The 13501-nt window shown below is 37.0% G+C and overlaps 1 protein-coding gene across 1 annotated transcript in view; it reads left to right on the top strand.

Annotated features, from left to right (window-relative positions):
• UNC5C (unc-5 netrin receptor C) overlaps positions 1 to 13501 on the top strand; it is a 364176-nt gene that overhangs the window by 203021 nt on the left and 147654 nt on the right. Inside the window, exon 2 of the mRNA XM_040488026.1 lies at positions 1100 to 1321. Coding sequence (XP_040343960.1) covers positions 1100 to 1321 — 222 coding nt within the window. The remainder of the gene's footprint in view (positions 1 to 1099; positions 1322 to 13501) is intronic.

Below are 13501 nucleotides of genomic sequence, written 5' to 3' on the forward strand. Positions count from 1 at the left end.
GTTTCTTCACTGGTGTTGAAATAGCAGGGTGGGAGCAATATATTTAACAATTTTCTGTGCTATAAAAAAAATGAGACCATTGACTATTGTTCTTCACGATAATAACTCAGTAATATTCTAATGAGGACAGGTTTAGCTAGTCATTTAATATATCTGATACTGGAGGTATAGTTTCTAAATAAGACGAAACAGAATTGCTAGACTCTGGGCTCTACTCTACTGACTGGGCTCCACTCTGTCAGCCTATTGGCTGCTTTCCGGAGCTGAGAATAATCCTGAGTTCAACAAATAGTTTTGGTTGAATGAATGAATTCATTTGAAAGACTATGTCATGCAGTGGCACCTTTGAATCTGAACTTAAAGATCACTAATTCAGGTTCCTAGTATTCCTTCTCAGCTCCTTGCAAAGAGTTTTAAGGTTTGCCTAGGAGCCTTATATTTTTCAATGTTTCAAAAGAAACAAATGTTTCTTTTTTTATTTTTTTAATGTTTATTTATATTTAAGAGAGAGAGAGAGAGAGAGAGACAGAGCACAAGCAGGGGAGGGGCAGAGAGTGAGGGAGACTGAATCTGAAGCAGGCTCCAGGCTCCAACCTGTCAGCACAGAGCCCGACACGGGGCTTGAACTCATGAGCCATGAGATCATGACCTGAGCCGAAGTCGGAGGCTTAACCGACTGAGCCACCCAGGCATCCCAAATGAATTTTTCTAATGCAATTGCTTCTGCTTTTGTCAGCTCTCAAGGAGAAGGAACACCGTGTGATGGGAGGTGTAGTACTACATTGGGAGGATCACATTTTCTGAGTGAGACAAACCTGAGTTCTGATCCCAGTTCTGCTATTTACAAACTACCTGCATGCTCAAGGCATTATATTTACCCTTCCTGATGTTGAGTTTTTTCATGTGCAAAAATTAGAATAGTAATGTAAATCATTAACTGAGCAACAAGTCTATAGACCTAACATACTGCCTGATGCATAGCAGGTGCTCGGGTACCTAATTAAGTCATTTATGAGTCACTATTTTTAAATGAATGGCAAGTAAATGGCAAGTGACTACAATGATTTGAATGTTTTCCACTTTCTTCTTGTTTTACCAGATGATGACTTTTTTCATGAACTCCCAGAAACCTTTCCATCCGATCCACCTGAGCCTCTACCACATTTTCTTATTGAGCCCGAAGAAGCTTATATTGTGAAGAATAAGCCTGTGAACCTGTATTGTAAAGCCAGCCCCGCCACCCAGATCTACTTCAAGTGCAATAGTGAATGGGTTCATCAGAAGGACCACATAGTAGATGAGAGAGTAGACGAAACCTCTGGTGAGTTTTCCGCTGCATTTGAACCACCGTTCAGGATGTACTTACTAACTACTTGGGCATGTTGTCATACTGTGCTTTCACTTGTGAGAATGAAAATGGAGTTACTATCCTTTGGCAAAAGTTTTGAATCAGTTTGGGTGGGATTTGGTGGTCTTGTTCCATGCACTGCAAAACAAAAGGGTATGGATACATCTTGACTTGATGCGTAATGGACATAGTTCATGATTAAAAAGATAAATGAGGAAAACAAGTAGACCTGATGGATGCAAATGCCCTAGCAAAACATGAGTTTTACTTGTGTGTCAATTCTGGTGTCATGTCTAAATATCCCGGGATTGGGGAATATGTTCAACTAAGGATAAGTTTGTAATATTTGTTTACATGACTATCAAGTCTTAATTCACATACATAATTTCCCTTTATATTTTTAAACAACTTGCAAACGTTGCACCTCTGAAGTATCCTGTATCTTTAACTTACATCTAAAAATAAATCCTCAGTCAGTTAAGCATCCGATTCTTGATTTTGGTTCAGGTCATGATTCCAGTGTCGTGGGATCGAGCCCTGCCCTGGGCTCAGTGCTTAGTGTGAAACCTGCTTAAGATTCTCTTTCCCTCTGCCCCTCTCCCCTACTCATGCTTGCGCGTGCACTCTCCCTGTCTCTAAAATACATACATACATAGAAATAAATCCTAATTATCTAACTCTTGGGTAAAGTTAAATTGAGAGTGATTGAGAATAGTGATAGTGTGGGATCCAGGAAGAAGTGAAGTGGTAAGGATAGCCACCATCTGGGTGAGTCTTGATTAAAATACCTTTGTTCTTGGCATGGTGAAAACACCTGACTTTGTTGCTCTATAAATGTTATCCCTAACAGTAAAATACTAAAGGCATAGACACAATAAAGGAGATTTTTAATAACTTGTGGGATTTAGATTGGCTAAAAGGGAAACTTTCTTGATAGCAATTTTTTTTCTTGATAACAATTTTTTACTCCACCATGGGTGACTTAAGATAGTTGCAGAATCTCCTAGAGTTATTTTAAATTGGAAAGATGTATATCTTTGTACAGTGGTTTAAGTGCTTTTGTTCCCTAGCAGTGAGAATAACAATTTGAACTTTCAGATCCATTCTAGATCTATGATTTTTTTTTAATTTTTTTTTAACGTTTATTTATTTTTGAGACAGAGAGAGACAGCGAGACAGAGCATGAACGGGGGAGGGGCAGAGAGAGAGGGAGACACAGAATCGGAAGCAGGCTCCAGGCTCCGGGCCATCAGCCCAGAGCCCGACGCAGGGCTCGAACTCACGGACCGTGAGATCATGACCTGAGCCGAAGTCGGACGCCCAACCGACTGAGCCACCCAGGCACCCCCTAGATCTATGATTTTATAATATTAAGACATGCATTTGAAATATTAAGAATTCACTGATCAACATTTCCAAGCCAAATAGCGATAAATATTACAAAAGTGAAACCATTTACATATCTTTACTTTCTTTCATAAATAACTCTACTTACCAAAATAGATACATGTTTTCAAAATCCGAATTGTAATTGATTCATATTTGTGTACAGATGTCTGATTAACCAAGGGCGAGCAGATACCAGCCCTTGAGAGACAACTGTGTTCCCTATCTCTAACAACATGAAGGGATAGTGAGGTGATAGGACATAAAGACATGGAGCAGACTGTGAGAGGACAGAGAAAAGGCATCTTTTAGAAAAGCAGGTTGTGCATATATTGATATAACATAAACGGTCTTAGAAAATCAGGTGGCAGCTTTACATAACTGTTTGTCAATTTGTGAATCAATATGCTCGCCGCATGCCATCTGATGGCTGTAGAAATAACTGGGTATCCAACTGTATGGTGGCTTTACTTCAGGGAATTGTCCCGCCTCTCATTCTAATTACTCAGAAAATAACTCCACCAGATGTCTACAAAATCTCAAGTGAATTAGTTTTATTTGTTTCAGCTCATTTACTTGTAAAGATTTCAAACACACAAGTTTGAATGGTAAGAGGAAAAAGAAAGACATCACAAAAGCTGAGATGAAAGTCACAAACCTGTTTAGGCTTGTCTTTACTAAATTAATGAAAATGCCTCTATAGGAAGAGTAGGAATAAAACCAAAACTGCTCTGATATTGAGCTCTTGTGCCAGCTTCGTGGGGTGATGGTGATACATATGTGTGCGTGTGTGGGTGTATATATTTTAGTAAGACGTTTCCCTTCTTAAAACATTGTATTTGTTATTATTTCCACATAAAAGTAATTAGTATTGCATATACCAGTTATTAAAAATATCTTCTAAAGCAGTTTATAAATGGAAATGTGTGGCATGTTTTCATTCGAATTCAGGATGGGACAGATGAGAGCTAAAGGCAGAAATGGCAGCTGTGAGGGGTGCCTGGGTGGCTCAGTCGGTTAAGCCTCCGACTTCAGCTCAGGTCATGATCTCACGGTTCGTGGGTTCGAGCCCCGGGTCGGGCTCTGTGCTGACAGCTTAGAGCCTGAAGCTGCTTTGGATTCTGTGTCTCCCTCCATCTCTGTCCCTCCCCTGTGTGCGCACAGTCTCTCTCACGTGCTTAGAAAAAAATAAACATTAGAATAAATTTTTTTTAAAAATGGCAGCTGCTAGACTTACACATCTCTCAGATTGATAGTTGGAATGAAATGCCATAGACCTTGCTGTCTTTCATGTTCATCCAGAACTTTACAAGAAATCCAGCATTGAGACAGTGGATTACCTTTAAAGTTAGGAAAAAGACAAAAATGCCCTCGGACACCGTATTATTTGGCATGCCCTTAACATACGAACCTGTGGAAATAGACAAGACAAATGATTGAAAAATACAAAAATTGTAGAGAAAGTGGGAAAATAATCATTTTTTGACAGATCATCTGGTTTTGTATATCTGGAAAACATGCATTTTTAAATAAAAAATTGAAAAAAGACATCAAGAGAATACAGAAAAGCAGCTGATAAAAGATTCATATAACCCTTCAACTTTTCTTAGTACATCTGGCCAGTTCAAATTATAATGGAATAAAAGATAACATTTACAATAACAACATAAAAGAAAATATGTGTGTATAAAGCTAACAAAAATTTGCAGAGTTTTAGAAAGAAAGCCTTTAAATTCTACTCAGAGTAGGAAAAATACCATGATTAAATACATGGAAAGACATGTCTTGTTCTTGGATAGAAAAGCAATATTTTTTGAATGTTTGCTATTTATAAATGAATCATAAGATGACCAACGTTGTATGAAAAGTAATTTGTAAAAATAACTGGAAGAGTTCTGAAATAGTATTATAATGAGGGAACCCCAACTCTTTGCAAATATAAAACTAAAGAAATTAAGAGTTTGAGCTGAACAGAAAATAAGACCTACAGATTAATAGATTAAAATAGAGACCAGGGAATTCTCAGTTAAGGCATTTTACAATGTGTTAACATGTAACACAAGGTGGGCAGTTGGAAACTGAATGAATGAATGCATGCATGCATGCATGAATGAATGAATCTTGGATTTTATCTCATTAATTAGAATACAATAAGTTCTTGATGTTAGGGCTTAATGTTATCATCATCATCACCACCACCACCATCATTGTCATTAACATCATTAGGAGAAAATTTTGGCATTTGTTTGGATGGTTGGTTGGCTGGTTGGTTGGTTTCAGTAGTGAGCAAAAGTCTTTTTAATAAAGGCAAAATTAAGAAATCATATAAGAAAGCTTTCTTATTTTGAATATCCAAAGCAAGAAAACCACAAAGCTGAGGGACAAGCACACACACTTGATTATATCTGTGGATATATATATATGTATATATATATATATATATTTTTTTTTTTAACGTTTAATTATTCTCAAGACAGAGAGACAGAGCATGAACGGGGGAGGGGCCGAGAGAGAGGGAGACACAGAATCGGAAGCAGGCTCCAGGCTCTGAGCCATCAGCCCGGAGCCCCACGCGGGGCTCGAACTCACGGACCGCGAGATGGTGACCTGAGCTGAAGTCAGACGCTTAACCGACTGAGCCACCCAGGCGCCCTGTCTGTGGACATATATTAATCAAAGAGCTAATTTAACTAACATGTTACTGGTTCTTAAAGTATATTTAAGAAAAATATCAGCAACCCAAATGGAAAATTGGGGAGAGGTTGAACAGGAGTATATAGTAAAGGAAATGCAAGTTGGTAAATAAGCATCTAAGATGGTGTCAAGATCAAAACAGTATCGAGTGTTGATAAAGGAATGGGATAGGGAATATTTCATCCTTTATTAATGAGGTTGCAAATTGGTACAGTCTTTTGGATTTTACCAGGCCAATTTGAAGATACCTACCAATATTTAAATGTATATACACTTTTACTTGGTAATTACAAATTTAGGACTTAAAAATAAAATTCCAAATGAGCACAAAGACTGAAATGCAAGGTTGTTCATTGCACCCCTATTGCAGAGGCATACTGAGAACTGTTATCCCTACATGGACTACTATGATGTTTTGTTTTGTTTTGTTTTTAAATAATGAGCTTTCTGCATACATGAAGCTGTAGAAAAATCTCTCACATAAAATTTGAAGTGAAAACCAGAGTACAGAACACTGTATGTAATATGTCCTCATTATGTAAAGGATGCACATATATTTGTCTATGCATTGGCATGTTTTGGAGAAATATATAATAAGCAGTTGACAGCTCAAAATCTGGGGTGATAGGAGATTTCTTTTATAGTTTGTTTTCTTCAATCCCATGAATGTGTTATTTTCATAATAAATAATGAAACCTGAAAAAAAACTGCAAACCATTTTATTGCATCTCTTTGCCTGTTATCATAAATCTCCAATCTGTACAAGTATTGTAGGAATATTTGTAGGCTTCTTATATTAGAGCTCTTTGCTTTTCTGTGAGATCGGAAGCATTATAAATGGAATTGAAATTGAAATGCTTAGTTTGGGGGACTTTTTTCCCTGAAGTTGGATTTACCTGCAACTTTGGTTCTCAAGTCTTCACTTAATGTAGTCTGACTATAGTCTTATGGGGGGGTTAGTGGTGCTTAATAGCAAGAAATGTTAGAATATATCAAGTCTTGAAATATATTACAAATCAGAGAAATGTCTTGGCATTTAAAAGATCAAATTGGTTCTCAGATGATATAAGAGGGAGAGAAGTCACTGCAAATGAGTTTGTTTTTATAGATAACTCTGCCTTAGAATAATAATATTTGGAAGCATGTTTAGTGGAATCAGATACATTGCCTTCCAACTAAGAAAATTCAACCACGTTCAATAAAATCCCCATCACAGGTAACTTCACATTGAGAAACTACAAAACAATAATCCTGAAAAAAAGAACAAAATTTCTTCTCCAACTTACAATATTCTTCCTTTTAAATTATGAAGGCATAAATAGACTCTCCAGTTCTGAAACACGAAGCAAACAATTGTTTGTACTCACTGAGCAAGGCTACCCCACTGATGATAAAATGTACTGATTAAAGATCATTTATTATGGTTAATGTTTCCCTTCCTTCACTTAAACCACATTTGCATTTCTTGCAAATATGTAATATAAGAAACAGAAAAGTGGAAAGCAGTATATATTAGGTGGTTTAGAAAATTTCAATAGTCAGAAGCTCTTGATTAGTAATAAGTATCTGTTCTATCAGAATTTCTTAGAAATTTTGATCTGCTCAAAATTGTATGGTTACATTTTTAAGAAAAAAACAGGCTTGGATGCTTTCTATTTCCTTGAAGTCTTTTCAACCCTTGTTTCCATGGTACCTAAGATATACCATCGAAAAGCAAATATTTCTCCTCTACAAAAAAGCAGGGGAGTTTAGAAAACCTTAGTTGGTTTGAAATTTTAATAATTCCCAAGATTTTCCCTTTTCCTCTTCAATTATATTCTCACATTAGCACAGTATTATCAGCAGGACCAACACAACAATGATAAAAATTTCCAAGCTTTATATTGAACACCTTACATGTATTACATTATTTAGATATCACAATAACCTTCTGAGATCATTTGTTGGCTTCTTTTGTAAATGGGAATACTGAGGTTCCGCAAAATAAAGAAACTAATGAGCCCCAAATCACATAGCTAGGAGATGGCAGAGCAAGGATATAAACCCAGGGCTGTCTGATTCCAAACCTTTGCTCTTGTCCTTGTACGCAGTAGCGTCTCCCTAAATTCTGCCATAACTACCAAACACAGAACAGTTTGTCTAAAAAACATCTGTGAATACATGTTTCCATTTTCTTCAGAAAAGAAAATCCAGTACAGAAGGTCCGCTAGACATTTATCTTCCATGCTTTCTCCTGCCTTCCTTGCCCATGTCAGATTTTCTGTATCTAAGACCTTTCTCATTCTTTAATGGAATAACTTGAACCAGTGCTTAGGATTTGATTCTTTTTATTCTTGAAGGTCTTCAATATTTTGCCAGTTAGCAAAAAGGAGAGCCTTAACAGAAAAAAAAAAAGAAACTGATGAAGAGAAGCTATAACGGGGCACTAATTTAAGTGAATTTGTCTTTACTCCAAAAGGAGCTTTTACAAATATGCACTTCTCACTCAGGTCCCCATCTGTTGCAAAAGTGGCACAATTGAATTTTTTTTCTCCTCTTGTATTCTTATTTCAGATGCCTCTTCTCTCCATCCTGTCACCAAAAATAGAAATGTCAGCTTTATCCCTTACTCCAGCAGCCAAAGTGATCATTAGCTACTGCCAGTTCCTTCTCAGAATTCTCCCACAAAACATCCATCTGTTTTTAATTCTCACTGTTAACTCTCCCAGTATATATAGACCTTTATCATATACCTCTTAGATTATTTAGGTAACTTCCAACACCTGTTTGGTTTCAGCCTTTTTCCTCAGCAAACCATTCTTCAGTTCATCACAGGCCTAAAGCACAGATCCAAGTGATTATACCACACCATTTCTTAAAATATATGATGGTTTTCCTATGTCCATGGATTGAAGCTCATCTTCTTTGGTCTTATATTCAAAAAGTTCAGTATAATCGGTCCCCAATCAAACTCTCTAGCCTTCTTCTAATAGTTTCTCTTCTACCACATGTCCTAGACACTGGGAAAATTTGACTTTTCCTCTTAAGCTATGTTCAGTGAGCCACCAGTGTCTTATAAGTGCTATTTCGGAAAACAAAAACAAATAAACAACAACCACCACAACACCCAACAAAAACTAGGTGGTCAAATACGTTAGGAAACACTACAGTAATTATATCCCCTTTTTGGAGAAAAGTATAAAGTGTATTTTCCTATAAAAGTCCCAGGAAAGCTCTACAGTGGCAAACTTTTTTTAACCTCATCATATTTGGCAACTGAACTGCTTTTCACAGAACCTCTGTTAAAATATCATGAGCCCTTAATGTCATACCAGGACTTGATTTAGGACATGCTGCTCTTACATTTTCAGAGGGAAACAGGATGGGGTTTAAGTTGTATTAAATGAATGTAAACACTCTTTCCTTTACATTTTGATGTCTTAGAGTCATAGAAACTTTAAGTTGTGAGACTATGGCAGCCATTTAAACCCAAAGCCATTATTGGCTTGCTCTTTATTAAATTGACTATAATCAATTTTCTGTTAATCTTGACTCAGTGGTCCTACTTAAGTCATGTGGAATTTTAGAAACACGTCTGGTCACTTTCTGGCTTCTTAGTAATAATGTAAGATACTTGAAAGGGACAGTTATGTTTCCCTTTCTCAAGTTACCTCTCCTCTTCCATCTGAACATTATGAGCCCAAGAGTAAGCTCCATGAAATCAAGGATTATGTCCATCTTTTTCGTTATTCTACTTCCATCCTTAACTTGGCATTGGTACTTAGTAGGTGATCAGTAAGTATGTGTGTGTGAATTAATGACCTTTACCCCATCCTCTCCCCTTTCCTACTTCTGTCAAAATCCTACTCATGCTTAAAGAAGTAACCCAAATGCAATATTGTGATGAATCCTTTTGTAAAACCCATGTCATATGTAACATGTCTACGTTTCTTTTATTTGTACTTCTGTTTTTATTATACTCATAAGTGTGAGTTGTGTATGTGTAGTAGTAGAGATTATCAATATTCAATCATTTTTGAGGTAAAAATGTCCATTTCTTATAATACAATGCTATATTACGTATTAAAGAGTTATATATATAAGATATAAACATGTATTTTATATACACATATAGTGATGTATGTATAAAAACACATGTAGTAATACATATGTACATAATATACATATATAACTGTGTAGTTGTGCATATATATCTATATCTGTCTCTTCAATTAGATTGGAATGATATGGTATGGCCTCTGTTTTGTAAAGTTCTGTCTGTTCTGAATTTTATAACACAAGGCACTAAGCACAGGAGAGAATAAAAGTTTGTTCTGTGGAATTATAGGTATTCATCCTATGAAATTTGAGTACCTGAAATTTAGTGAGACATACTGATAATGTTTTTATTTGAGAAATTTCATGAATAGGTGATTTGGGGAATTGATAAGATAGCATAATCTTCTGTAAGGAGAGTTATTTTACATATTAAGTGTACACACCATACCAATTATTTTTCTCTATGTAAAATAACTCATTAACAGAGTGAACATTTTCAAAATGAAGTTACATGGCCTTTGTTTAAATTTTGGTAAATGGTGAATAAAATTTGGAAGCTCTACTTGAACTTCATTCCATAATTTTCTATTAGGTCAGTGGGAGTACTGCCTTAGCAAGAATAGAGCCTTATATCTGTAATATATTTGTCTGCCAATGAAGATAAATGATTCTGGAAAATAAACCAATTATTTATTTGATTTCCTTCCCAGAGGTACTCATTTCAGTACCGGAAACTAGCAACTTTTTTTTTTTTTCCATTGTTAGGCTGGCCTCAAAATAAAAATAGAAAATTGGTAAGGATCCATGTAGTACACAAAGGCTTTTCCACGGAGTCAGTCTGATACCCTGGCAAGAGACCTCAATGATCCTGAAATATATATTTTTCCTTACTCTTCGTTTGTTAGTGCTCACAGTTGATTCATCCTTATTTCACATTGACTTTAAGTCTTTAAACACCTGAGTTAACATGGCCCACATAATCCCAGCTGCAATTACAAATACATGCTTGGGTCAGAGTTCCAGAATATAGATTCTAGTTGTTGCTTCCACTCCATTCTATCATGAAGATGAGTCTTGGCTGCCTGAATGATTCAGGCTCTCTTACTGTAGAGAAACCTGGGTTTTGTTTCCATTCTTTTCCTAACTTACAAACAGAAGAGAGGGCTTGAAAAATTTCAGACTACCTATTTAGGTTCCTTTTGTGTCTCATCTACTGTTTTTGGGAAGTTCTTAATGGTTGTTCATTTTAGCCAATTCCAATGTTTGCATGTATTGATATTGTAGACCCTTCACATACTTCAGACACCCTGGCTTCATGCGGAACTATGTAATTTTAATTTAATTCTGTCCCGCAGGGAACATTTTTCTTACTTGAGTTACATACTGTATACAAAATTTTAATAGCATGTATTTATTGAACACATATGGCCCCAAACATGATTGCAAAGTAAGAGGCAAGAGCACATTACGTCTTTCGGTGCAGTTTTAGTGAGCTATCATTTCATTAGAGGGAAACAGAAATTTTCTAAAATCATATACAGCAAGAGTTTTTAAAGCAACGAACACAAAAGAATTCTCCTCTGCCGGTTAATGCTTAGGGCAAGGTTACTTGTGATGCATTACTCCTTTGTCCTCCCACAGCTGAAATGAAAGCGTTGATGAATACAATTTAATGAAGAATGTGTGTGTGTGTGTGTGTGTATACATGTAGACATGCATGTATATACATATGTATTTATGTCTGTGTTTGTGTATTTACCCCACTTTAGAAAAAAAACTAAATCAAATGCTACCCATTTCCAAGCCCACAAAGAGGCTACAATAAGAAGCAGGAGTCCAAGGACCATTCTTCATCTAGATTACTTGCTACCCAATCAGGGCATTTCAGGAGTAAAAGTAGTGATTCTGTTGCTATAGCAATTTTGCCATGTGCCCAGCAACAATGCATGTGCTGTGGCTTTGAGTTTTCATATGCTCACTTCAAAGTGAGAAGAGCACAAGTGTTAAAACCTGAAGTATATTTTTAATCTCACCTTTGGCTATAATATGTGAGGTGTTTAAGGAGAGTCTCTTATGCTTTATTTTTATAGGAAGAAACTTACTGAACAGAGTATTGGATTGTTACATGAAATGAATTAGGCATCCTGTTTAAGGAATTTTAAGAAACAATTTCAGCTTAGAAGAGAGGGTTAGCTTCTAAAAAGCATGGCTTTCGCTCAAAATTAAAATACACTTTTTTGGTGTTGGTACCTACTGCGCTAATATAAATAAACCTCGCTGATAATTATGGGATAATGACCCAGGTTGTTGTCCTTTTTATTCTGTGATGTCACACATTGTAATCTCTTGTATTTGAATCTCTGTATCATTAAAATCTTACTATCTAATATTAGCTCCAAAATTAGCTCAAAATTCTGATACTGTTTTTTTTCTCTCCTCACCCCAGCATATTTTTTTGGCATCTTCAAAGACACAAGAGAAAACTTTTTAATTAAAAAATGCCACAACCAAGGAAGAATCGAATGCTAAAACTTGAGGGGAGAGGGCTTTCCTTACTATGAACCCTTTAGTCTTCTCTCCCAGGTGTCATCAATCCAGAGTTATCCCTGTTGAAATACTCTTTCCAGTTCCTCCATAAAGCACCATTTGGAGATACAAAATCAGCATGTATAGCATGAAAGCTACAATTAGCAAAATATCAGAGTCTGGCAAAAAAGCAAACACAGCCCGTAGGAAGTATAATATCTAGCAATGAAAAACAATTCAGGTTAGGGAAGCCTTGGACTAGTTGCTAATTTCATCAAGGGTTTAACCTGATTTTAAAAATCCACTTTGGGAGAAATCTCCAAGAACATGAAGGCAAGCGCAACAAGGAAAAATTAGGATGCTAGTTGTGGACCCTGGGTGCATTTGACAATCTCCGGGGGGGATTTTTGAAAACATGTATGTCCTGGCCCCACCTCCCAGAGAACGATTTAATTGGGAGCAGGGCATAGCTTATTCTTTGTTCACTAATTTTAAGCTCTGTAGAAATGCTAATGTACATCCTGGTTGAAATGGGGCAAGAGGAGACACTACTGTGAACGTACAGCATAGAGGAGGTATAGAGACACATGTTTTGTTCAAAATCCATGCCCCGGATACTTTTCTTGGTGCTGTGAGTAGAGACACAACTAAGACCTGATGCACTTGAAGAGATCACAGTCTGAAAGGGGCAAAAGGGATGAGGAAAAAGAGAGAGAATAAAGAGTATGCTTTACCATTTGCTGGGGTTCTCCTCTCATCACAAGAATAAATTCATGAAACCCCTTGGTAGTTCCATGGTGTAGAGTTACACGGTAGAGAGCCCCTGCTTTCTGCAATATCCTTTCGCCTGTCTCTGCCTATTAAACTTCTCAGACTGAGGGATTGCAGCCTCCTGAGGGAAGAGGGAGGGAACTCTAGGCTTGAGTGAATTAAAATTTAGCTGGAAAAACCCAGGGGAATGTTCTGTACAAGGCAATTCCAGGAATGGCAGGGAATGAATGGCATGCCTCTTTTTATAGCTACAGTCTTGATGATCCTAGACAATGATGCCCTCTGTATGAAGTGACGTTAGTGACTAAAAGGCTACCTCCCCACACCCGCTCTGTGGGGCATTTGTGAAACCAGAAAAACACTGCATGGCAGACAGCTTTTCCTCACCTTTTTGCTCTGTCTGATGTTGAGTTCATTCTTTGAATGTAGACAGTAAATGCCCTTAGTCACTGTGTTAGTTTCCTAGGGCTGCCACAATAAATTAGCAGCACAAAATTTGGGGCTTAAAACAACAGAAATGTATTCTCTCAGTTTTGGAGGCTAGAAGTCTGAAATGCTGCAGAGCAGCGCCCCCTCTGGTCACTAGAGAAAGGTCTGTTCTTTGTCTCTTCCAGCTTCTGGTGGCTGCCAGGCGTTCTTGGGCTTGTGGCAGCATCACTCCAGTCTCTGCCTCCTTCCTCACATCACCTCCCATTCTGTGTCTCTCTTCTCTGTGTGTCCACTTATTACTGGAACTGG

This window comes from Herpailurus yagouaroundi, unplaced genomic scaffold, assembly GCF_014898765.1.
Source record: "Herpailurus yagouaroundi ecotype Mexico unplaced genomic scaffold, PumYag 28, whole genome shotgun sequence".
In the NCBI taxonomy this organism is placed as follows: Eukaryota; Metazoa; Chordata; class Mammalia; order Carnivora; family Felidae; genus Herpailurus; species Herpailurus yagouaroundi.